The 26,078-nt window shown below is 41.9% G+C and overlaps 1 protein-coding gene across 1 annotated transcript in view; it reads left to right on the plus strand.

Annotated features, from left to right (window-relative positions):
• The first annotated feature begins 9,166 nt into the window (after positions 1-9,166).
• Positions 9,167-26,078, plus strand: part of PLEKHG7 (pleckstrin homology and RhoGEF domain containing G7) — a 67,660-nt gene continuing 50,748 nt past the window's right edge. Inside the window, 8 exon segments of the mRNA XM_042948333.1 lie at positions 9,167-9,456; positions 13,870-14,054; positions 16,741-16,838; positions 17,643-17,963; positions 17,966-18,339; positions 18,540-18,627; positions 19,524-19,685; positions 22,002-22,190. Coding sequence (XP_042804267.1) covers positions 9,167-9,456; positions 13,870-14,054; positions 16,741-16,838; positions 17,643-17,963; positions 17,966-18,339; positions 18,540-18,627; positions 19,524-19,685; positions 22,002-22,190 — 1,707 coding nt within the window.

Below are 26,078 nucleotides of genomic sequence, written 5' to 3' on the forward strand. Positions count from 1 at the left end.
TAGTTCCGATGTGGAACTCTTTTCTTGCACTAGAACTCGGGAGAATAATGAAAAGGGTAAGGCAGATAGGCAAAGAATAAACTAAGCATGCTTTTAAATAGGCTTTTACTGGTGTATATTTGATTAGGAAGTACCGTGGCTAATGAACCAAATGTTAGAATCAGAACAATCTATAGTAAGCTTCTTGGAGCCAACTCTCAGAGATAATGACAGAAGCAGGGGAGCAAGAAAGGATCAGAGAAATCTATAAAATAAATAATAATAAATACTACTGATAAAAATCTAATACCTAGGGGCACCTGGGTGGCTCAGTCGGTTAAGCAGCTGACTTCAGCTCGGGTCATGATCTCGCGGTCCGTGAGTTCGAGCCCCGCGTCGGGCTCTGGGCTGATGGCTCGGAGCCTGGAGCCTGCTTCCGATTCTGTGTCTCCCTCTCTCTCTGCCCCTCCCCCGTTCATGCTCTGTCTCTCTCTGTCTCAAAAATAAATAAACGTTAAGAAAAAAAATTTTTAAATAAAAAAAAAAAAATCTAATACCTAGATCCATAAAACAGAGATACTCTATGACCACATAGTCATTTTGCTTCTCCCAAATCAAAAGCCATTGTTTCTCACTATTTCTTTGGCGCAACAGGTGCTGTGAACTCACACAAGACTACGCCCTGAGATGGTTCTTCAGTTCTGATAAGAACGACCCCTCCTTTGTTGCTGAGACCTCCACAGGATAGAAAATTCTTAAAACATGGCCAAAGACAAAGCTGCCAGAATAAGTGTTGCCGTTAAGTTCTTTGGTGTCACAGATAGTGGTTATAAGGCCTGTGGATGTCTTGGCTTACCTGAAAAAGGTAAAAATGAGGATTCCTGAGATGCTAATTGATGAAGGAAAAGTCATAAAATATACATGGTGGTATCATCGTCCTCAACATTTACTATGAGTGGCTTTATAACAAAGGCTTGGCCAGTGATGGGCTTTGGAGAGAGCACTGAACACGGAACCAGAAGTCAGGATTCCCAGGTTTCGATGCCAGCAGCACACTGGAAGCTGAGTCATCTTAGGAAAATCATTTAATATCACTGGGCTTTCTTTCCATGATTGAAAAATGAAGGTGTTTCGACTGGTGACTCTGTACCTTCCTCCGAGGAAGTTCTCTTGAGAAGGCTGTGCCAGGAGGAGAAGCCATTGTCACCATCCATATTTTCTGTGACTTTCTTTTTGTTTTCAGCCAAATGGAAATTTTTGAGACTGATTTTGCTGCCGGCAGAAACCACGGGAAAGGAAGGAAGCACGTAGGAGTTTTGACCAAAGGTATCTAGAAGCTAAGAAATAAAAACATGAGAAAAAAATAGATATAATGAGCCAGGATAACTCAGTCATGGACCTTCTAATGAGACAACTGTGTCTGCAAAACAGTGAAGTAAAACCACATTCAGAACCAAGGAAAACATGTTGGAACAATGAGTGAAGGATGCTTCCATTTCCCTAATCTCTGGACAATGCTAATATCAGGAGAGAATAATTAGAGCCAAAACTTAGCAAAGTTAGCCTTAGTTTATGGATCCACTGAATTAGAATTGCTTAAACAGGGGTACCTGGGTGGCTCAGTCGGTTAAACGTCCGACTTGTCATGATCTCACGGTTTATGGGTTAGAGACCCACATCAGGCTCTGTGCCGACAGCTTGCTCAGAGTCTGGAGCCTGCTCCAGATTCTGTCTCCCTTTCTCTCTGCCCCTCCCCCCACTCACACTCTGTCTCTGTCTCTCTCAAAAATAAAGAAACATTTAAAAAAATTAGAATTGCTTGTATATCCTTCAACAACAACAACAACAAAAAAAACAGGGTTCTGCTACAGGGTTCTGCTGATGAGAAAATGTCACCAACATCAAAGTGGTGCTTAAGTATGGGGCCTTAAACATTTTGAAATCCAGTCATTTGGGAGTAGAACAAGAATTCACTTGAAATAATCCCAGAAATAAATATGAAGGATCTGTCCTGATAAATGTCAAGACTCTATTCCTGTGGTCTTCCCAGGACAGTTTTAAGTGAGAAATATATATGGCAGTGAACGGCCATTGGAGTACATCTGCTTCATAATGTGAATAGGTTCATTCCGTATGACAAAGGTGCCATTATTATGCCTTGTGACTTATAACTTCCAACGTCCTTCTCCTGACAAATGTTACTAGTCCAACGACTGAGAGAAGCAGAAGTCAGATAGACCTGGTTTGAGTTACAGCTCTGCCGTTCATTAGCTGAGAGCTGAGTGACAATTTGGACAATGTACTTTACTTCTCGGAACTTCAACTTCTACATCTATAAAACAAGGATATGATAATGCCTTCCTCCTGGGGATTTTGAGAATGGGTTTAGAAAACTACCTAAAATATAATACAGGGACAATAAATTGCTTTTATCTTGTTGTTGTTGTTGTTGTTGTTGTTGTTGTTATAACCTGCAAGGGCATGGTCCTGGAAGACTTCTTTTTTTAAATACCAAAAAGCTATGTGTATATCCATTTGTTTGTGAGTTCCCAGTGACTTAGAAGGGTTGAAATATATGGGCCTTATATGAATTCAGGGTGGAGGTGGTTGGGGGAAGCTGCTATGAATTACTGGGTCCAAGATATTTCTTTCATCTAGTAGTGGTAGTAGCAGCAGAAGTAGCTAATAGAACTAGTAACGAGGCATCATTTCAGCTGCAATACTAGAAAAAACGAAAAGACCTTTCTATGTAAACTGAGACTGTTAGCTATGTTCCTCCCTGGAGACATACGCTAAATCTTGCATGAGTTGAAGACTGGCTTGACAGAGGCAGAGGGACACAGCTAGAAGCTGAGAAAAAAAACAACCCAGTTTTTGATAGTTACATGAGCTGGCATTACAGATGAAATCCAGAAAGCCCTAAATGCATGGCCATTTTTCCCTAAGGCATTTATGAAGTTTCCCACAGTCTTGCGATGCTTAGGCAATGAAATTTCACAGAAAGGAGTACTCTGTGACAAGCATGCCATAGACCTCATCCTTGAGACATCTAACAGAGGTGGACCAAAATTAACTAAATTCAGTGTTTACGTATGTGACACCGAGTCAAAAAACTACAAGACATGTCAACAGTCATGAAAAACAGGCTAGTAATCAAGAGCAAGAAAAAAGCAATACAATTAGGTCCACATATGACCCATACATTGGAGTCAGCAGACAAAAACTTTAAAATAGCTATAATAAATGTGCCCCCCAAATGGTAGAAAGCTGAGAAAAATAAAAAGGAAGGTAACACAGAATCGTATCTATTAAAATAAGAATGGAAGTTCTAGAACTGAATGAATAAAATATCTGAAATTAAGAATTCATGGGTGGGTTTGACAGTAGACTAAAAGTGGAAGACAGAATTAGTAAAATCAAAAATAGGTCAATAAAAAATTTGCAGACTGAAGCCCTGAAGTTTAAAAAAAGGGGGGGTGGGGAGAGAATGTTAAAACAATGTTCCAATGTTAAAACAATTTTGTATTCTTAGAATAAGAATATTCTTTGAATATCCTTTGAAGTCTTAGAATAAGCCACCCCCACTGCAGTCGAGCAGCGCCTCTCCAACTTATGTCAGTCCAGCTCTTTCCCCTCTTAGAAGGTCAAAACACTACAGCTGACATCCCTTGGCTTGCCCCAAGCTAGAGCCTGAGCTTCCCTCATCCTATTATCACCACCCTTAAAGACCTGAGGACCAGGAGCTGGGCCACAGCCACAGGTATCCTTGGTTAGCATAGAAGTTTCTTGCCACCATATTACTGCTCCAGGATATAGCCTTCTGAACACTGACAGAGCAGATCTTCATTCTGACACAGCCCTAAGTGTTACAAGTGTTTATTTATTTAGAGCCAAAATCTGCCTCTCTCTAAATTACAACCTAATTCTGGTGTGAAGCTATCCAGAATAAGACTATTACCACACAAAAGTTGTTTAAATGCAGGAGGGTCTCATATACTCCCAGCTGTCTCATATAAGCTAAACATCTCCATTTCTGTTGACTAAACCTTACCTCTCTGTTAAGTGCGACTCTTTTAGATATCTGTGATAGAAACCTAGCCAACCTCGGCTTTAAAAGGGAGAATTTATGTCACAGCTGGGAAATGTAAGGGATTAGAACTGGCTTCATGCATCCATATGCTTTATTTTCCTTGAGTTGACTTCACTTTGGAGAAGGTGTTTCCAAATGGTAGCAGGTATGGCCACGAGCAAAGCCCAGTTGACGCCATCTTCACAGCATGTGATTGAAGATCAAGCAGTACCTGCTTCTTGGAACCCTAGCAAAAGTCTTGATTGAGCTGGATGGTAATTCTTGTCAACTACCAACCAATCACATTGGTGATAAACTGTTCTGACTGACCAGCCCTGGTTCTGTGTTGAGTGGAAGAGGGAAGGAAAATCAGCCCCATTCCAACCAAAAGAAAAAGGATACAATTACCAGAAGGGGCTGAAGAAAACCACTCTCATCTAGCAATGTCCTGCTACAGATTACGGTGATATCAACAGTCTTGATTACATTTTTTAAAGTCTGCACAATGGTGTTGGAACTTGTGAAATAATAAGAAATATATATTTTGGTTTCTGCCCCTGGGTCCTGACACAGAGCTCCTAAAACCCTTGTCATCCCCGAAGCAGTAGGGGTTCTTAGAGCATCTTTTGTTCCAACATTTGGTCTTTGACCTGAGTTCCTGACACAAAACTCCTAAATCCCTTGGAATTTCCTGGGTGATAGCAATGTCTTTTGTTCTAATGAGATGACTGGGTGAGCTCCAGAATAGCTCTCAGATGGGGCTGGTTATCAGAAAGATGGGTCATAATCAGCAGCATGGAATGTTCAACCCTGTCCTCTATCCTCTGAGGAGGGGAGAAAGACCAGATATTGAGTAATAATCTAGGCAGTAGTAATGAAGCTTCAATAAAAATCTCTAAAGTAGAAATTTGGAGAGCTCCCAGGTTGGTGAATACATGTATGTGGCAGGAAAGTGGCATACCCCAAATCCATGGGGACAGAGCCACTCTTGTATTCCTTATCATAGCCTTTATTACATAATAAACCAGTACATGTAAGTATCTCCTTGGGTTCTGTGAGCTGTTCTAGCAAATTATTGAACCCAAGGAGAGGGTTGTGCGACCTCAATTTACAGCCAATTGATCAGCAACACAGGGTACAACCTAGGATTTCTAATTGGCGTCTGAAGTGGGCACAGTCTTGTGGGCTGAGCCCCTGACTCGTGGAATCTGCCGAATTCCAGGTGGATCGTGTCAGACCTGCACTGAGTTGTAGGACACCAACTTGGTGTCAGAGAATTGGTCAGCATGTAAAAAACCCACATATCTGGGTACAGAGTGTTGGTGTGAGTAGGACTAGTGGAAGCAGAGGGAGAAAACAGTACCAGTCCCATCCATAAGGGTCATGACCTAATCGCTTCCCTGAGTCCTCACCTAATACCATCATATTTGAGGGTTAGGTTCCAACATATGGATTTGGGGAGGACATGTGCAGACTATAACGGGACCTAACTTTACCTATATATTTTTCACAGAGCAATGTGGGGAATAAGTTTAGGAGTTCCCTGAGCTTGCACCAATGGGTTCACAAGGCTTCGGACGAAAGCGTATAGAACGGGCAAACAGGTAAACAGGGTGATAGACCACCACAGCAGCGTGAAATTGCCTGGAGATAATTAACAAAAGAAAGGTACCTTGTTGAGCCTGAGGTAGCATGCACTGTCCATCTTATCCCCTAGAAAAGTTAAGATCAACAGACATGCTACCCGGTGCCTGCCATCTGCTCGGCACCAGGATTTTGTTTTGTATTGACCCAAACCCCTAACACCACATATCTTCAAACCCTCCTTTCTCTCATACACATGAGTTAATAATCACTGTTTCTCTGTCTCTTTCTGCATGTCCATCACGTTTGTAAGCCTTCTGATCCTAATACATATGGAGCAAGGACCCTTGCTCGGGGTGGGGGGGTGGGGGGTCTTGTCTCCTCCTAGACATTAGCCTCTCTCGTATTCAATTCTGCATCTGCTGTCTGGCTGACAAGAGAGAACTCCAGACTCAAAGTCTGCCACAGGGCAACACGTTTCTGTATTGCTTATATCCATCCACAATATATAAATATAAATACATGTATGAGCATGTACACACACATACACGCTCATATTCTTTTTAAAATTCTATAAAGCATGCTGAAATGCTACAGTTAGGAAGTGAGTACATACGAAACTTATTTCCTTTTTTGTATGATTTAAAAAAAATTTTTTTAAATATTTATCTTGAAGGAGAGAGAGAGCATGAGCAGGGGAGGGGCAGAGAGAGAGGGAGACGGAGACAGAGAACCTGAAGCAGGCTCCAGGCTCTGAGCTGTCAGCATAGAGCCTGACGCGGGGCTCAAACTCATGAGCGGTGAGATCATGACTGAGCTGAAGTTGGATGCTCAGCCGACTGAGCCATCCAGGCGCCCCTGTATGATTTTTAAACACTTCTTTAAAAGCTTATTTTTGAGAGAGAGAGGGCAAGGGAGGGGCAAGAAAGAGGGGAACAGAGGATCTGAAATGGGCTCTGTGCTGTCAGCAATCAGCCTGATGCAGGGCTCAAACCCATGAACTGTGAGATCATGACCTGAGCTGAAGTCAGACCTTTAACTCACTGAGCCACCCAGGCACCCCAATTTTGATACATTTTTAATATCTAAAAATAAAATGTAATAAAGAAAAATTTTAATCTCTTTCATTGTGTATCCTAGTCATACACCATTTTCTTGGATTTCTGTCCTACTTCAATCAGTGAGGGGGGTTGTCTTGTGTAATTTTGATCATCTGTCCATTTCATCAGCCACACCATCTATCAGGGGCATCCACAAATCTGATAAGCAGGACTTCTAATCCATCATACAAACATTTATAAAAATGTTGATTGACACAGAAACTTGTGACCCCTCTGTATAGCCTGCTGTCCAACTTACCTTCATGAGTTTTTTCAGGGTACAATTGATCCCCATTATCCTACCTGAACTCCAATTTAGCCCACATTTGCCCTGAAAGATAGCTGGAAAATCTTTGTTAATTTCCACGTTAAAATTAAAGTATACCTCATACACATACAAAATTCTCCTTACATATGAAAAGCAGAAAATAAAAATATAAAGCATTGGTTTTTCAGACAGTGACATATAGATCCCTGGAATCTTTCCTGAGTTGATTGACCCTGTGAGCTGAGTTTCTAACCATGTACAAAGAGCACTCCTAGGCTAAAACAAATTGGATAGCCACCAAATACAGCTATCTCTGTCTGCTAAAAGAAACAAGAAATGAAACTAAGTAATTCCAAGTGATTATTTAACTTTCTAATGTATTATCAGCCTTGTACACTGATAATTCCCCAACAAATGCACTTGCCATGCTAATCAGTTTCTGATTATAATAATCTCCGGAACAACAACCTGAGAAATATTCCTGCATGCAAAGAAATAAAAAATATTATCAGGTAAGGTGCTTTTAGTCATAAAAGTTTAAAGATGACTTTATTTTTATATAATAACTGTAGGTTGTACAACAAATAGTATATACCTATTACATTTTGAAAAATATTTCCATCTATATACAACAAGACAGAAATATGACCTATCTCACAAAGTCCCTTTGCTTGAGAAGGACTCATAATTGTCATTTGAGTAAATGGATCCACCTTCTTTCCATTTAGAAATGATTCTAGTTTGGGACACCTGAGTGGCTCAGTCATTAAGCATCTGGCTTCAGCTCAGGTCATGATCTCACCATTCGTGAGTTTGGGTCCCACTTTGGGTGAGCTAGAGCCCCACTTTAGTAAAACACAAGCCCTTCATGAGCCCCACTTCTCTCTCTCTCTCTCTCTCTCTCTCTCTCTCTCTCTGCCCCTCGCTCACTTGCACTCTCTCTGTCAAAACAAACAAACAAACAAACAAAAGAAATGATTCTAGTTTATGTAACAAACCATGTTTTCTCTCTCCACCCCCCACTTCCTTTGCTGTCCTCAGGAACATTTTCAGAAGAGCAGAAGGTTTATGCCTCTCCGTTTCTAGAGCTCCTGCTGCTTCTGCTTATTCACCTCCTGAAGTCTTAATTCTCTGTTTATAACACCACAGTTGGCTACTGTGGAGATAATTTTGACATAATCACACTAGAATTATGACTTGGGGACAGAGAACATAGTGAGGTGGGGGAAGTCTTACAATGGTTCCTAAACCACAACGAAAAACCAAAACCAGGATAATTTTCAGCCAAATTATCTGTTCTAGCTTTACTACATTTACAAATAAAATTCACAGACTCATTTTCCCCCCTATTGGGCTTTTAAGACTCATTTCTAGGGTTATTATTGCAGTCATTAACTTCTTCACAGCCAGAATTCTGACAAGGGAGGCAAACTCAGTCACTTTTAAAATGTCATTACGAAAAATTGGTTGAGTCAAGCTGGATGAAATGTGCTGGGTAAGCCAGCAGCAGCTCAGGACTTCAGCACCAGTCAGAAATGAATTTCACACGTAAATCTCATCTCCACTCTTTCCAAAGTAGGCGATTTGCTGCTGGTTTAAGCAACATCAGTAGAAATTCATTCACGGAAGTCTAAGTGTTACTGTAAGCCCCTGTTGAACGTCAAAGCAAAATTCAAAGCAGCCCACACTACAATTAAACGAAAGAAATAGACCCCACGGTGCCTCCGTTGGGTGTAGGCAAACACAGATGGGCTGGTACAGAGCCAGGGACAGCCTAAGGAATTGTGAAATCGTAGCTGTGCCTACTTCGTGGGTTTCTGTGATGTGTGGTTGCTTGGTTTATTTCTACTTCTCCAACTGGCTTCTATCCCTCAGAAACACTAAAATCATACTTCAGGCCAATCTGATGTCAAAGAGTAAAAGAAAGATATGGCTCAAGAGGTTGGGGATGTCTCTGGTATAGCTACATACCAATTCAAAAACATTTTTTAAAATACTTTAAAATTTAAATTTTAAATTTTAAAATAATTTTCAAAAGTTAAATTACTATCGAAAAGACGGTAGTTGGCACCGCCTATTGGGCCCCCCTCCCCAAGTCACACTCTTGAGTAATCCCTTCCCTAAGAAAGTGGGTAGGACCTATGATTTGCTTCTAATCTATAGAATATGACAAAGGTGATGGAATGTCACCCCTGTGCTTATGTTACAGTAAATCTACAAGACTCTATCTTACCAGACTGGAGGGAAAAACTGCCCCCTGGCCTTGAAGAAGCAGGCTATAGTATGATCTGCCTATGGAGAGGAGAGTATGGCAGGGAATTATGGGTGGCTTCTAGGACTGGAGATCCTCAGATCTACCATTGCAAGGAACTGAATTCTTCTGACAACCACATGAGAATTCCATATCCAGGATTCCTAGATGATGGCAAAATAAAGACAATTTCAGATATGAAACCGTTTGGAATATGTACTGCCTAGAAACCTTTTGTTTTTTTTTTTTTAATGTGTTTTATTTATTTTTTGAGAGAGAGAGAGAGAAAGAGTGCTAGCAGGGGAGGGGCAGAGAGAAAGAGGGACAGAGGATCTGAAGCAGGCTTTGTGCTGACAGCAGAGAGCCCAACATGGGGCTCAAACTCATGAACCATGAGATCATGACCTGAGCCAAAGTCAGATGCTTAAACAACTGAGCCACCCAGGTGCCCCAGCCTAGAAAACTTTCTTAAATAAGTACCTCAAAGAGGTTGAGATATATTTAGAGGCATGGAGACTAATAATTTTAAACATGGTTTCATTGAGTTGTATGACCCTAAGACCTACAAGAAAACTCAAATAAAAATCCTACCTCTTTCAAACACTAGGGAAAATTTTTTTTTTTTAGAAATTGGCCAATTCAAAGATATGTATTAGCCAGCAAGTCATATAAACAAGTAAGCAAACCAGGATATAATCTGTCAGCCCAGACGTACTTTTTTAAGGACACTGTTTACTCAAGCAGAGCATACATAAACAAAAAAGTGCTCCTAGCATGAGCATACCAGAGAATGAATTTCCACAAAGACAATACACCCAGGTACCAGCACACAGATCAGAAAATTGAACATATAAGCATCCCAGAAGCCACGCTCCTGCCTCCCCCCAAAGATAAAAACCATCATCCTAACTTGTAAGACTATTGATGAACTCTGCCCATTCTTGTTCATGTGAATGGAATCACAGAGTCTGGCTTCTTTCATTGAACATCATGTTCAAGGCTAGAGCAATTGTTCCTTTATTTTCATAGGTTAGTATATCAGTGTATCTGTCAGTTGGCGATGGACATGATACTGAAATTAGCACTGGGGTTTTTCCAGTTTGGGGCTATTATTTGTAGTGTTGTCAGAAGAAATAAGACCACATACACAATGACAAATAGGACGCAACACTAGCCTCAGGAATATTGTAGGAACTGGCAGAGAACGTGGTGAAATGGATGCTGTTTGTCCCATCTGAAACATAAAGCCTGTCCTCAGGTCTACTCCTTTTATATAGATACGGAAGTATTGGAATATGGACATCGCGTTGTCAGATTAGTTAATAAAATTAGCACTTTCTTTTTTTAATTAATTAATTTTTAAATTTACATCCAAGTTAGCATATAATGCAAAAATGATTTCAGGAGTAGATTCCTTAATGCCCCTTACCCATTTAGCCCATCCCCCCTCCCACAACCCCTCCAGAAACCCTCTCTTTGTTCTCTGTATTTGAGTCTCTTACGTTTTGTCCCCCACCCTGTTTTTATATTATTTTTGTTTCCCTTCCCTTATGTTCATCTGTTTTGTCTCTTAAAGTCCTCATATGAGTGAAGTCATAGGATTTTTGTCTTTCTCTGACTAATTTCACTTAGCATAATACCCTCCAGTTCTATCCACGTAGTTGCAAATGGCAAGACTGCATTCTTTTTGATTGTCAAGTAGTACTCCATTGTATATGTATACCATATCGTCTTTATCCATTCATCCATCGATGGACATTTGGGCTCTTTCTATACTTTGGCTATTATTGATAGTGCTACTATAAACATGGGGGTGCATGTACCCCTTCAAAACAGCACACCTGTATTCCTTGGATAAATACCTAGTAGTGCAGTTGCTGGGTCATAGTGTAGTTCTATTTTTAATTTTTCGAGGAAGCTCTGTACTGTTTTCCAGAGTGGCTGCACCAGTTTGCATCCCCACCAGCAGTGCAAAAGAGATCCTCTTTCTCCACATCCTCACCAACATCTGTTGTTGCCTGAGTGATTATTTTAGTCATTCTGACAGGTGTGAGGTATCTCGTTGTGGTTTTGATTTGTATTTCCCTGATGATGAGTGATGTTGAGCATTTTTTCATGTGTCGTTTGGCCATCTGGATGTCTTCTTTGGAGAAGTGTCTATTCATGTCTTTTGCCCATTTCTTCACTGGATTATTTGTTTGTTGGGGTGTTGAGTTTGATAAGTTCTTTATAGATTTTGGGTACTAACCCTTTATCTGATACGTCACTTGCAAATATCTTCTCCCATTCTGTCAGTTGCCTTTTAGTTTTGCTGACTGTTTCCTTCACTGTGTGGAAGCTTTTTATTTTGATGAGCTCCCAACAGTTCATTTTTGCTTTTGTTTCCCTTGCCTCTGGAGACGTGTTGAGTAAGAAGTTGCTGTGGCCACGGTCAAAGAGGTTTTTGCATGCTTTCTCCTCAAGGATTTTGATGACTTCCTGTCTTACGTTTAGGTTTCTCATCCATTTTGAGTTTATTTTTGTGTATGGTGTAAGAAAGTGGTCCAGGTTCATTTTTCTGCAGGTCGCTGTCCAGTTCTCCCAGCACCATTTGCTAAAGAAACTGTCTTTATTCCACTGGATATTCTTTCCTGCTTTGTCAAAGATTAGTTGGCCATACATTTGTATGTCCATTTCTGGGTTCGTTCTCTATTCTGTTCCATTGATCTAAGTGTCTGTTTTTGTGCCAGTACCATACTGTCTTGATGATTACAGCTTTGTAATACAGCTTGAAGTCCAGGATTGTGATGCCTCCTGCTTTGGTTTTCTTTTTCAAGATTGCTTTGGCGATTCGGGGTCTTTTCTGGTTCCATACAAGTTTTAGGATTGTTTGTTCTAGCTCTGTGAAGAATGCTGGTGCTATTTTGAAAAGGAATGCAAAAATAAACATTTTCTTTAAAAAGCTTGCAATCCAAATTTTTCTGTAAAATCTCTTAATTTTTAACGTTGGGTTAATTTTTTTTAAGCTAAAGGTCCAATCAGAACTCCAGAGCTTTCTGTCTCAGATGCAGATATTGATGAAAGAAAAATAGCTTGTGGACTTTAGACTGCACGGGACACATCCCAGGTGGCTTTCTCCACAACCAAGATTTATCCTGATCCAATAACCTAGACCAGAGACAAAAGCATGCAGAGAGCTCCCCCTCTACAGTATAGCTCCCCCTCTTCACGTGTCACACTGAGACTTAAAGGGCCACCTTCACTTTCAAGGCAGTTGCCCCAGGGTCTTGAAGGAAAAGCTGACCTAGGGATTGCCTGGTCAGCCAGGGCTCCCCTCCCCATCCAAAATTCCTCCCAACTGTCCTTCTCCTTAGAAGTTGCGCTATTTTCTTTCTTGGTAATAACTTTGTGACCTTTCTGTAGACTCTTAATTTTCCTATTTAAGTTACAACCAGAGGTTGGAAGTTTCTGGATGGGGATCAAATATTCCATTATCATGTCTCCCGGGAGAGACAGTTTTATAATCATGCATGCGTGAGGAGACTAGGAGATAAAGGACGACCTTCCTTCTACAAACCAAAAGCTGAAACATTCTATTCATTTTTCTTTCTTCCTAAAGTGAAACAATTCATTTCTAGCCTTGGCAGGAACTCAGACTCTTTTTTGTACTGGCTTCATGCTGGTAAAATAGAGAAATGCCCTTGATGCCTCATTTTTGGTATGGTGGTGGGGATAGTGGTAATGGTTGAAAAGGGAGGAGTTCAAGTCATTTTCCACAGTTCTAAGTGAGTGATGTTCTAATAAGGCCAAAAGGGGAACATTAAAGACTAATGCAAAGTTTATCGCAAAGCCAAGATGGATAAAATTAGACCCGGTTTTCCCTATGGCAACAGTTCTCAAATTTCTAACAAATGTGAAAATCCCCCCAGGAGGACTTGTTAAAACACAGACAGGCAGCCCCACCCCAGCATTTCCAGTGCAGGAGGTGGGGGAAGGTGAAAGTTTGCCTTCCAAAGGAGTTACCAAGAGATGCTCATGCTGCTGATCCAGGCACCCCACTCTGAGAACCACTGACAGCAGAAACCTTCACAAGAAGTACATGTAACGATTCTAAGCAATGAACACATCAGTAAATTAGGCTTAATTCAAGTTTGTTTGAATTTGTTTTTATAAAGATTCTGCAGATATTCTGTAGCATTGCATACATTCTTGGGTCCTGCTTAAATGGGAATGCTGTACCTGCACATATTTTTCCATTCCCATTTTAATTATTTGAAGATTAACACTCACGGATTTGTTCCCAAGTACGATGATCATTTCCTCTATTATTCGGTGCTTATCAAAACAGCCCACGAATTAAATAGAGCCACACAAAATGTTTTCAGATGCAAGCAAAGTCAAGTTGAAAGGAATGATTCTCACAACTTTAGAGAAAATAAAGAGAAGAGAACCACCTCGCAGAACAATCAGTGACTATTACTGAACACCTGGAGGTAAGGAAAAAGCCACATTTGCATCATTTCTGAATAGGATCATCCATTGTTCAACAAAAACAAATCACCAGACTTTGTCTTAGCCGGTCTTAGTCTTAGATTCTGAACTTTCTTTCCTTTGGGCTTTTTCATAAACAAATAACTAGAAAAGTCTCTAAGGAGGAGAAAGGCCAGTTCCTCATTCAAATTCGCCTCAAGTTCACCTGCACTCGGCCTGGAGAGTCCATAGTTACAGGTGTGGAACCTGTTCTTCCAAGCCTTCGCCTGGCCATTCACTCTGGATCTGCTAACTCCCTTGTCGGGCCACACTGGGACAACGTCACCTTCGGAGGTAGACCATCCCACTGGTGGTAAAGCCAACATTCTGGGGCTGTTTCCCTCTCAGACTTTCCATTTGTTTAGATCCTGTTGCTACCAGTTTCTCTTGGTTCTGGCTGGCTGGTCTCTTCAGGTCTGAGTAGAATGGGTGAATCATTAATCTGTGTGGTTTAAATTTGAGGACACAGAGATTCCTTCCCCGACTGTGTGGGTGGTGTTTCCTAGGTTCTTACAAGGCTTGGGAGGTCAAAGCCTGGTAAATCTTTTTAATGATCATGTGTTGTGTTTGTCTTTCAGAGAATATAAAGGAGAAGAGTTAGCCTTACTTTTCTGTTACCTTTTGACTCCTTACCAGATCCATGGGGGTAATCATTTAGGGAGGGCCTCCCAGGAGCCCATGCATTATATCCACTAATCCCTGCAGCCACCCAGGGAGGGAGGTACTCTGACGCCCTTTCATAAATGTGGCCTGGAGGCTGACAGAGGGGGTCACAGGCTAGCTGGCAGTGAGGTGGGGATAGCCAGCAGGTGGTAGACTCCAGAGACTGGGCTCTCTGCTCTCTGCAAACTGCCATCGAGAGACCTGCTGTATTTAAAGTTTCTCCGGTTCTGCGGTGAATCATGTCAGCCATCACTGCTGCTTTAGTTCCAATATTTCAGACACCGACCAATAAATAGTATTTAATGACTCTTACGTTATATGGGACATAATGACTTCCTACTGGCCACAACAACTGGAAACAAAATCCAAAGCAGGGTCCTAAACCCTCAGAGGAGGAGAAAGAAGTCACAAAGACCAAGGGGAAACCCAAGGACTAAGAATTCTGATAAAGCTCTTCTTCAAGTGCCTATGGAAACGTACTGAATCCTTTAGTGGTGTTGCTGCCTAGAACTTGGACGTGGCTATAAAGGAGAAAATAATACAATTTCCTGGGTGTGTATGTATGTGAAAGTACCTGTACCTCAACTTGGCCATTTGTTCCTTGAGAGAATGAGGAATAGGCCGCTCCAACTCAGGAGCTGAAAAGAAACCTAGTATCATCAATGGTGACAACAGGCCTCTCATTCTTCTCCATCAAAGCGGGTAGCAGCCTTTCAAGCAGCAGCAGAAATTATTAATCTTAGAACAAAATCAGTTCAACCTCATTGTAGCTAAAATGTAAGTTTCTTCGCTGGTATCACCCTCTTCCATCGTCCCCAAAATAAGGTACATCGCAAGGTACGTCACACATTTTTGTCCTACATGTGAAGTTTTGTAACTCGGCTCAAAATATTAAAGCAAATATTTTTTTAAATGTTTATTTATTTTTGAGAGAGAGAGAGAAAGTGAAAGAGAGAGAGAGAGAGAGAGAGCGCGCAAGTGGAGAAGGGGCAGAGAGAGAGAGGAAGACACAGAATCTGAAACAGGCTCCAGGCTCTGAGCTGTCAGCACAGAGCCCGAGGCAGGGCTCAAACCCACGAACTGTGAGATCATGACCTGAGCCGAAGTCGGATGCTGAATCAACTGAGCTACCCAGGCGCCCCTCAGCAACTCAGTATTAATAATTGCAGATTTCTTTTGTAGGTAAGAGTCGAATTGACTTTAATTTGTATCTAAGAAGTTCCTTGAACAACTCTCCAGTCTAAAATCTAGTATTTTAGTTTCATTTGGCCTTAAACCAGATGAGAACCAGACAGTAAACATAAAAGAACATGGAGTCCCCCAAATCAATGTCACAGTATTGTCATGACAACATCATAACATTGGACTCCTATTCTTTATTGATGTGAGAACCTATGAATCCTCTCTACATAGGGTCATTGGACCTCTATGCCTGAAACAGACTGGAAGAAACAAAGGGGAGAGAGGCTGCTTTAGGCAAGTACCTCAACTGTAATGAGAAATAATGAATATGAACTTGAGAATATATCGGTGTGAAGCCATTTAGTCATATGCTATAAAAATCTGTAACAATTATTGTATTCTTCATAAAGCTATGGTAAACATAGTAACAACCATTGCATGTCAACTAGTACTATGAGTGATAATCAACATAAAGAGACTAGGTCATCAAGAAAAGATATACAGCTGTTCAGTGTTCTCTATTATCAAGTTGAGGAGGTAAATAATACACTGTAGAAAAAGATCTACTAAAAAGTGTTGTCAGTGCAATTAAAATCATGGAGTACTAAAGAAAATTATTAGTTATCCTTAAAATTTGGCTATTCAAATGTGTTCATTCCCAATGCATTCCAGATGGCTGAGTTTTGCTTTAGAATTACAGACTTGCTAAAATTGTTACTGGAGATCCCATAATATGTGATCAATTACTGATATGTCATCTACAAACAAGCCATGCACAGTCTGAAACCACTTCCCACGTTGTCCATGGCAAAGGAAGATAGTATCTTATCCACAGCCCCACACCAGGCCTGTAAGTAATTGAGAGGTGACTCTTACACAATCTTTAGCAGGATGAGTAAGGATCAATGCTTTCCCACACAAAGCTACTTTCTTCATATGGTAAACTACAAAATAACAGAGCTGTAGTAAGTCGTTTCCACGTTGCCATGGATCAAGTTGTCAAATGGTATAATCAGTTTACCTTGAGCATGAGAAAAGTATAATCGAGAGATCATTCTGCATTAGTGAATCCTAGAAAGCACCTCTAATCACAAGAAGTGGGGCATTTGGGTGACATATGGGTTTTTCTTTTCAGATTTGCAAGTTATTTTTCCAAAATACAAGGATAGACAAAAACCTAGAACGCCTTTTGCAAAATTCTTTACAGCGATGACTGAAACCATGCTTCATCCTGTAATTTAAATCTTGAGGGAAAGGGTTTTGTTGTCGTTGTTGTTTTTTTCTTAATACATATATATTTTTAAACTTTTATTTATTTATTTTTAAAAGAGAGAGACAGAGAGCATGAGTGGGGGAGGGGCAGAGAGAGGGGGGGAATAGAAGATCCAAAGATGGCTCTCCATGGACAGCAGAGAGCCCGATGCAGGGTTCGAACTCAAGAACTGCGAGATCATGACCTGAGCCAAAAGCAGATGCTTAACCAACTGAGCCACCCAGGCTCCCTGTTCTCCTTGTTCTTATAGCCTTATATCCCTGAAATACACCAAAGCATAAGATAGATAGATGATAGATTAGATTAGATAGATAGATAGAGAATGTAAGATGTTATGTATGTATAGATGTATACATGTATACATGTATAGAGAATGTAAATGTTAATGTATATTTAATTGTCTTAAAATGGAATAATCAAAAGGTGTTGAGCTTTGTGGCTTCAGAAAGTCTCATAGGTCACTAAGGTTCTTAAAACATTTTTTGTTTCAACCTGGAAGGCATAAGTAAACAGTATACAAATTTCAACATACAAAGTATTCAGATGGGAAGGTTGGAATCGTTTATGTAATTTATCCTCAGAACTTAAAGGATGCTAATAACTGGTTTCTACCGATGTCCCGTGACAAATTAGAGGTTTTCACCTGAAATTTCAGATACCTTTTTTTTCTCACGTTGCTCTCCCTCATTTGCAAAAGACTGCACACTCTGCTCTTCCTCACTAAAAATGCAACAACCTGCATGTAAATTTTTCCTCTGGAAAAGGGCAAAGACATACCAGAGGAAGAGTGGCACTTGAATTCAGAAACTGAACAACTCCAGTGTTGTCCCAGGAACAGCAAGTCCAACAATGTCCCCTGGAAGCTTCCGGCAATAGGGGCTCTTAGCCGCATAGGAAAGATGGAGCCACCCTGCCCAGAGATGCAGATAAGAGGCTGTGGGGCGTCTCCTCGGTTCTCCATGAGGAGTCTGTCAAAGAAGCACTGTGAGAACCAGGAGAATCTTCTCCACTTTGACCAGCAAGCCCCAGACCGCATCTCTACGTCTCCCACTTACAGGAGATTAAGGGGCAATGTCTGTGGAGCGTTGTCACACTGCTGCCTGAGCAAGAGACCTAGGAAGTGCTCACCTGGAAGGAGCCTGGAAGCCAGCAGGAGCCTGCAGGCTCTCCATGTTACCTCTCCAAGAGTCCGCCTGGAAGCCCAAAGAATTCTTCACATTCTCTATCGCCCTTGAGACTCCAACCAAGATTCCCTCCAGATCCCCAAAGGTCCTCAACACAACTGGCTCATTTGAACCCCGTCTCCTATCTACGGCCATATCACCCTGAACACATCCAATCTTATCTGAACCCCTTCTCCTGCTTCAGCCCATCAGTGGGGGGTCTTTTTCCCAGGCCTCTCTTCCAGAGAAAGGAAGCCACTCACCACCCAGCCCTGCCACAAAGCCTCCTGATTCTCGGGTAATATGGTGTCAGACCTCCCATGCTCGATCAGAGCACTACAAGGCAAGATGGGTCTCTGGGTTGCCATATTACCCCAAATGCCACGAGGTCCTATGATGGGAGACAGCACAGGAAGTCACACACTTTTCAGGACATGTTGGCTCCAAGTAGTTTGGAGAAGAGGGAGAACAGAGGTCTAGTTCACTTTCTTCTTCTAGAGTAGAAGGTCAGGTTAGCGATGGTCTGTCGGCCATTGGATATAGTAGAGGCAGCCCTCTTGCGATCCAGGCCATTGAAGACAGCGTGGTAGGGCTAGTTTAAAAGCAGAGGAAGAACGAATTGTTCAAATATCTAATCTTCTCCCCCTCCTCACCAAAAAGAAAATATCCAGAACATTTTAGCTAGGAAAGTTCATTGCCTCTCTTTTCCAGATGTCTGCTTTGGAATTTGGGGTGGATTTAAGCAAAACTGAAACGTACATGTGAAAAACTTATTTCAGAGAGAATTGCACCCAGCCAGCTGTGCACGTCTTTATTTTCTCTAATGCTGTGAAAACTGTCCACTGCTGACTTTTCCCTCTCTGTGGCTGTTCTGACATAGCAAACCTGATGGCACATTAATCAGGGCACTTTGCTTTACAGCCCCTGAGTCGCTTAACATTTATGGGTGACAGAGTCTTAATTTCAAGAGTCTCCTTGAAAGGCAGAGCATTTTGCTGTGGCTTTTTGGGGCAAGGTATGACGGCCACATGCGGTCATGGTTTTCATTTTGAATTGCCAATGACTTGGCCCTGTGGCTTAATTAACATCCACTTAGTAATTGGTTTTGTCAGGCTGAGAAAATATAAAGGCCAGAAACATTCAACAGCTCTTCAAAGAGAAACTCGGAGGACAAGGATAAAAACAGCAAGATGCGCTGTTTGAAGCTAGGACGACCTTTCAAAGGTCTCTTCTGACAGATCGTGTCTGTCTTTGAGAAGCAGGTAGACTGTGTCAGAAACCAGCCCTGGATTTTCAGCATGGTCCTCAGGGATGCGCCGGTGGGCTTGCCATTCTTCCCGGGGATGAAGAGCCTCTGTGACAGCAAGGGCAAGATCCATGCTCAGTTTCACCCACCCCGTTTGCAAGCTGGGCAGGAAAGCCCTTATTTCATTTGGAAAGTCACGGAGAAATTGTCAGGAAGTGGCCATTGTTTTATTACAGGACCTCAATCCTCAAGCAAAATATCGCTGTTTTCAGTCGGAGGAATGCGATCCGTGTATGCCATCTTTGTTGATTTTAGCCCTCTTAACCCCAGTTGACCTAAACATATCGACTAAGGCTGAGGACATCTACAAAGCCACACGGGAAAATGCAGATTATCGCGTCAGTGTTTCCATTAGCTATTCCTATATGACCAACCACCCCAAACCTCAGGGGCTTAAAACAACAACCAGCTATTTTTTCTTATGTATCTGTGCATCTATCAGGTGTGAGTTGAAGTAGGCTGGTCTCAGCTGGGTAGTTCCACTCTGCATGTTCCTCATCCTTTTCACGGAACCAAAGGGTATATTCTTCTTATGGTGGAAGGAGAGGTTCGGGAAGACACTTGCAGCATGGGCTCGGTGTCTGTCCTAATTCTACTGGCCAAAGCAAGTCACATGACTGAACTCAGTGGGGGTGGGGTAGGAAATTATGTGTCACCTACATGGGAGAGCACGGAAGTGTTACTTGGTAAAGGGTGTGGATACAAAAGTTGGTAAAGAATGGAATTATTGATACAAATCTTCTACAGACACAAATGAGAATAAAGCTCTAAAATAATACCTGATTCAGGTGTGTCAGAGGAAGGGAAAGAGAGAGCAGTCTCAGAGAAAGATGATGATGTTAGAGTCGATCATGCAGAGTCTAATAGGGTGTTTGGGATTTTGTTCCTTACCCTAAGAGCAGTCTGAAACCACTGACAGGACGGACACGGCCAGATGGATAAAGGGTGGACATGACATTTAGGTGAGAGAGGACTCCAGCAGAACAATTAGAATGTTCAGATACGAGAAGTTAGTAGGCTAGGCTCTGATGAACGCACCGGAGTTAAAAAGAAGTATTTCAGTTGAGGAGGTATTAGGAGGTAGAATCATCTAGACTTTGTGAATAGTAGACCATCAGGGTGAGAGGAAGGAAGTTGTCAAGAACGACCTCCAAGCTTCTGGCTTGCATCTCTGGGTGGCAGATAGTTCCATTCACCAATCTAGGTAACCATGTGCGGACGGGTGAGGGAGGAGAAGAATGGGGGAGGGCGGGTTATAGGTCTTGATGTCAAGTTTGGGCATCTGACCTCGGCTCAGGTCATGATGCGGTTCACGAGTTTGAGCCCTATGTTGGGTTCTGTGCTGACAGCTCAGAGCCTGGAGCCTACTTCGGATTTTGTCTCCCTCTCTCTCTGCCCCTCCCCCTCTCGTTCTCTCCCTCTCTCTCTCTCTCTCCTCTTTCTCAAAAATAAAACATTAAAATAAATTAAAATTTAAAAAAAGAATGCTTCTTAGAGCAGGTAAAATCTGTGTGCAGCTCTGATTATAAGATGGAGTTAGCAGACATATAGTTTAAGTGATAGGACACAACCAGCCATTTGCAAAAGATAGCACGCAGGTAATTTTTACTGACATGCAGAATCTTTGTAAGATGATAACAGAACTAGTTTTGGTAAATTCAAAGGAACAACTTGGCAGGGAACGTGGGTGACTTAGTCAGTTACGTGTCTGATTCTTGATTTGGGCTCAAGTCATGATCTCACGGTGGTGACATTGAGCCCCGTGTCAGGCTCCACACTGAGCATGAGCCTACTTAAAGTTCTCTTTCCCTCTGCCCCTCTGCCCTGCTCTGTTTTTTTCTCTCTCAAAAAAGTGTTTTTAATAAAATAAATGAATGAATGAATGAATGAATGAATGAATAATATGTGTATTAAATGATATAAACCATGAGCTAGCAAACTACGGCCTCTGGGCCAAATTCAGTCCTCCATCTGTTTTCATAAATAATTTCGCTGGAACACAGCCACACCCTCTGATTTGAAAACTGGTCTTGGCCCTCTTACAAGCCAATGGCAGAGTTGCACTACAGTCACTACAAAGACCATAGTGCCCATCGAAGCCTAAAATGTTAACAACCTGGCAGTTTATTAAAAAAATTTGCTGACCCCTAGGATATTCAATGAAGAAGTGCTTGCCTATATGTGTATCAGTCAGTCACAACATTTTTTGCCTTATAGAATAGACATGAACCCTTTTGTAAAAATACTGATTCTTCTTTTATTATGGGGTTTTAACATGTGGCCTGACAATTGAGCAGGCTCATATAAGTGAGGGTCCAATCTACTCTCAGTTCTGAAATCAGCTCAGGGTTATGACCTTGATTCCAGGTTTTCGTGAACTTTTTTTTTCTTGCTGCCATTCCCTCTCTCCCTCTGTACTATTCCTTTGCACTCACACTCACTCCAAACCTTCTCCTATCACCAAAATACACCTTCTGGAAAAAAAAATCTTTACAGTTCATTCTTACTAAAGTGTGAAGGACTTTAGGCTTAAGGGATATCTGTGCTCATCTTTCCAAGTAGAGCAGTGTATCCTTTCCTTTTGGGGGAGGAATTGCTCCCTAAACCTATGTCTAAGACACTGCTGCATTTCTTTTCCATTTGTCTGCTTCCAGAGTCAAGACCTTCCTGAGGGCAGAGACCTCTTATTTACCTTTAATCTTTGTAAGACGATGCCTCGGTCACTTAGTCGGTTGGCAGGCAGACTGGCAGGCGGCTTGACTTACAGTGTCACTTATCAATCCCTGATTTATTTGCGTTTTGACAGAGGACATGACTTGAGGCCAAGCGATGAAAGGGCATTGGTGGGATTTTAAACATCAGGAAGCAAACAGGGAGATTTTATGGGCAGGGAGATCTTTCTAGCCCCCTTAAAATTTATAACAGAAAGCCATCTGCCTCACTTAATTTTTCAGTCTTCCCTGAAGCTGAAAACGGAAATGGACAAGCCACCTCTAGGAACCATGCTGGGCGTGTCTGACCACAGCAAACCCCTCAGGCATAGGCTCCTCTTAAGAATGTAACAGACCCCACCTACTCCCTCTCAGGTTTCCCTTAGGAATTTGACAAAAGACCTAAGTATGGCCCCAGACCACCCCTCATACAATGGAAATGAGCCAATCAGGAATGGACAACCCAGCACCTAGAGCTCTCGGGGTAGAACCTGAGAAGGAACAAGGGGGAAGGGAGGGGGTGGTGACCAGAACCTGTCCCCTCTCTGTAAAAAGAGCTTTCCTACTATTCTTCTTTTCTAATCTTATATTCTAATAAATTTTTGCCTGCTGCTCATTTCGTGTCCACCTCTTCATTCTTTGAAGCGGCGACACAATGAATCCTGAGTATTGTGGGTAAAAAGCCCTACAACAGTAACATCGGCACAAAACCCAAATAGCAAGGTATTCGAAAATCTCTCGAGGAAGAAACCAGACAAAAACATTGAATGCCAGTAAGACATCCCCCACCCCCACCCCCTCAAGTCAGATCTGAAGTAGCACAACATAGTGTTAGGGAGCTTTTAGAATCAAACTCCCTGAGTTTGAACCCTGTTTCTCTCTGGCAGTGTGGTCTCAGGCATGGTTCTTAACTCAAAACCTCAAAATCTTCATCTGTGAAATGGGGATGCAAATAGTACTCACCTAATAGGCTTTGGATGTGGTAAATAGAGCAACACAAATATTAGTGTTTTGGTTTTTTTTAAACCATGTACTCATTCATTCATTAAGCACTTCCTGTATGCAAGTTACGGACCTATTCTTTCTAAGATATTCTGATCTCAGAGTAAAATGGTCTATCACCCGAAGTTCATCTGAGGTGTCTGAACATTAAATTCAATACAATGTTATATCCTCCACAGACTTTTATTTAAAACCTGACATACACGTAGCACTGTCTCTAAAGCTTGGGTGTCACCAGAGAGGGAGAACACCCTGTCCTGGCTCTTGCAGAGCCTACAAGCTTGTTAGAAATGTATTAACTAGAGACTAATAGATTGTATATTGATTGTTGGGTTGTTTGTTTGTTTGTTTGTTTTTTAGCTTTTTTGAAAGATTTCACACTCCACAGGATCATATTTTACTGGATTGCACTTTCTTTTTTTCTCTCAATGTTATTGAGATATAATTGACATACAACATCGTATAAGTTTAAGGTGTATATTACAACGATTTGATATATGTATATATTGCAAAATGATCACCACCATAAGTTTAGTTAACATCCATCACCTCATATAGTTGCAACTTTTTTGCCCTTTGTGGTAAGATAGACAGCATGTTGTTAATTAGTCAGAAGAGGGGACTGGGGTCTCAGGGAGACTGAGCTGGGCGTGGCTGGAGGGCAAGGCTGCCGGCCAGCTTCCTTTCACAGCAGGAACCTTGTGTTATTCTTCCACTGGCATCAGCTCCTCTAGAATGGACGCTCCATGTACGCAGGGATCATGTCTGTTTTGTTCATTCCTATATCCTTAGTGCCTAGAACACAGCCTGGCGCATTTATTTAAGAAAAAAGGAAGTTAGTCGGTGAGTTAGTTAAGTTAGGACAAGCCTGGTAGGGGAAATTGTATTATCCCTTTTGTGTTTTGTATATTTTCTCCTCCAGATACTTTTCTCCCTCCAGCATCTTGTAACCTTCCCCATCTTCCCAGCCTGAATTGTGCTTCTCTCTTAAGTGTACCTGGAGTTGCTGGGCATTTGCACAAGTATTGCCTCTTCCCCCTGGGCTGTATTGCAACTTCCATTCCACAAGGACAGTAGCCTGAAAAGCTGGTGAGAGCTGGCAGCTACCAGTACCAGCAGCTGCCCTGGGGGTGGCCCACATGTGTGTTTGGTAACTACTGCGGGGTGAGCCCTGGAGGTCACAGCTTTGGGAGTTCTCCACACTGATGAGACTCCACAGGCTGGCTCTGTTCTGTGTTGAAACTGGCTTGTTAGGGATGAGTCTTCTGTATGTTCACTCCACATTCATGAAGGGGCCACTATGTAGCAGGCCCTGGACAAGAGCCACAGGCTCCCTGTCCTTTCTGAAGTCTCAGTTGGATTCTAGAAAATGGAATCTTTTGGTAGAAAGTTGAGCTGGAAATTATAGTCAAACAGGAAAAGGAACGTTCCCAATTATCTTCTGAGACTCGTAATGGAAAAATGTATCCCAGATTTCACCGACTGGCAATCTATTTGTCATTTCTCTGTTGATTATTTTAAGAGGGGATATTTGGGGCGCCTGGGTGGCTCAGTCAGTTGAGAGTCCAACTCTTGGTTTTGTCTCAAGTCATGATCCCAGTGTCGTGGGATCAAGCCCATGTGAGGCTCCGTGCTGAGTGTGGCACTTGTTTAAGATTCTCTCTCTCCCTCTGCCCCTCTCCACAGCTCATGTGCTCGCTCTCTCTCTCTCTCTCTCCCTTTGGCCCTCTCTCCCCTGCCTATTCTCTCTCTTTAAAAATAAAATTAGGGGCACCTGGGTGGCTCAGTCCATTAAGTCCATTAATCCACGGCTTGTGGATTCAAGCCCCGCATCAGGCTTTGTGTTGACAGCTCAGAGCTTGGAGCCTGCTTCGGATTCTGTGTCTCTCTTTCACTCTGCCCCTCCCCCGCCCATTCTCTCTCTCTCTCTCTCTCTCTCTCTCTCTCTCTCTCTCTCTCAAGAATAAACTTTAAAAATAATAATAAAAAAATTAAAATTAAATTAAAATTAAAAATAAGAAAAAATAAAAGGAGATAGATATTTTTTAAGATTGTTTCTGATTCTTTTTTTTTAACTTTTTTTTTTTTTTTTTTTTTGAGACAGAGAGAGACAGAGCATGAATGGGGGAGGGGCAGAGAGAGAGGGAGACACAGAATCGGAAGCAGGCTCCAGGCTCCAAGCCATCAGCCCAGAGCCTGACGCGGGGCTCGAACTCACAGACTGTGAGATCGTGACCTGAGCTGAAGTCGGACGCTCAACCGACTGAGCCACCCAGGCGCCCCAAGATTGTTTCTGATTCTTAATTTGCTCCTCTTGTATAATCAACCCATAGTTCTAAGCAAGCGTTCCAAATTGCACTGTCTCTCTTGCATAGAGTAAAACACCATGGTTCTTAAAATAGAATACCTACCTTGTCTAGTCACACAATTACTGGAAAACCACCTGCTGGAAAAGGTATATTTACCATGAATTTTACTATCAGGCAAGGATATCACATCCGAGGAATGCAGCCTGATGAGCTTGCCTGGTAAGAAAGAAACCACTGGGCAACATTCATAGCAGGAGGAAGAGTCAGATTATGCCTTATCCAAAATATAGTACCTTCAATAAGATTTTTACGCCATTAAGACACACTTATCACCATAGGGCAGCAGCTAACCCCCATAATCTCTAGTATTTTTCATTATTTTCCTTTAAAATTTGCACCCAGGAATTAGAAGCCAACAGTTCTTGGTTTAAGCCCATTGCAAAAAAATGCAAATGATGCACTAGTCATATTTCTAAAGGAGGAGCTTTCATTATTCATCTTCAAATATTTCTGCCAAGATAAAGGTCACCGTATAATTACTGCTCCCACCCACTGGCCACTGGCATGGAAACTGAGAGCAGTGATCCTAAATCCTTGGTTCACCAGAGACAGAAAGGGTCTCACTACAGGTGTTTTCCACATAACCAAGCTGAGGCCCAGGAAGACCCCATGCCAAGGTCAAACGTAATGAAGGTCAGAGTTGGGAATC

The sequence above is a fragment of the Panthera leo genome, chromosome B4, assembly GCF_018350215.1.
Source record: "Panthera leo isolate Ple1 chromosome B4, P.leo_Ple1_pat1.1, whole genome shotgun sequence".
NCBI lineage: Eukaryota > Metazoa > Chordata > Mammalia > Carnivora > Felidae > Panthera > Panthera leo.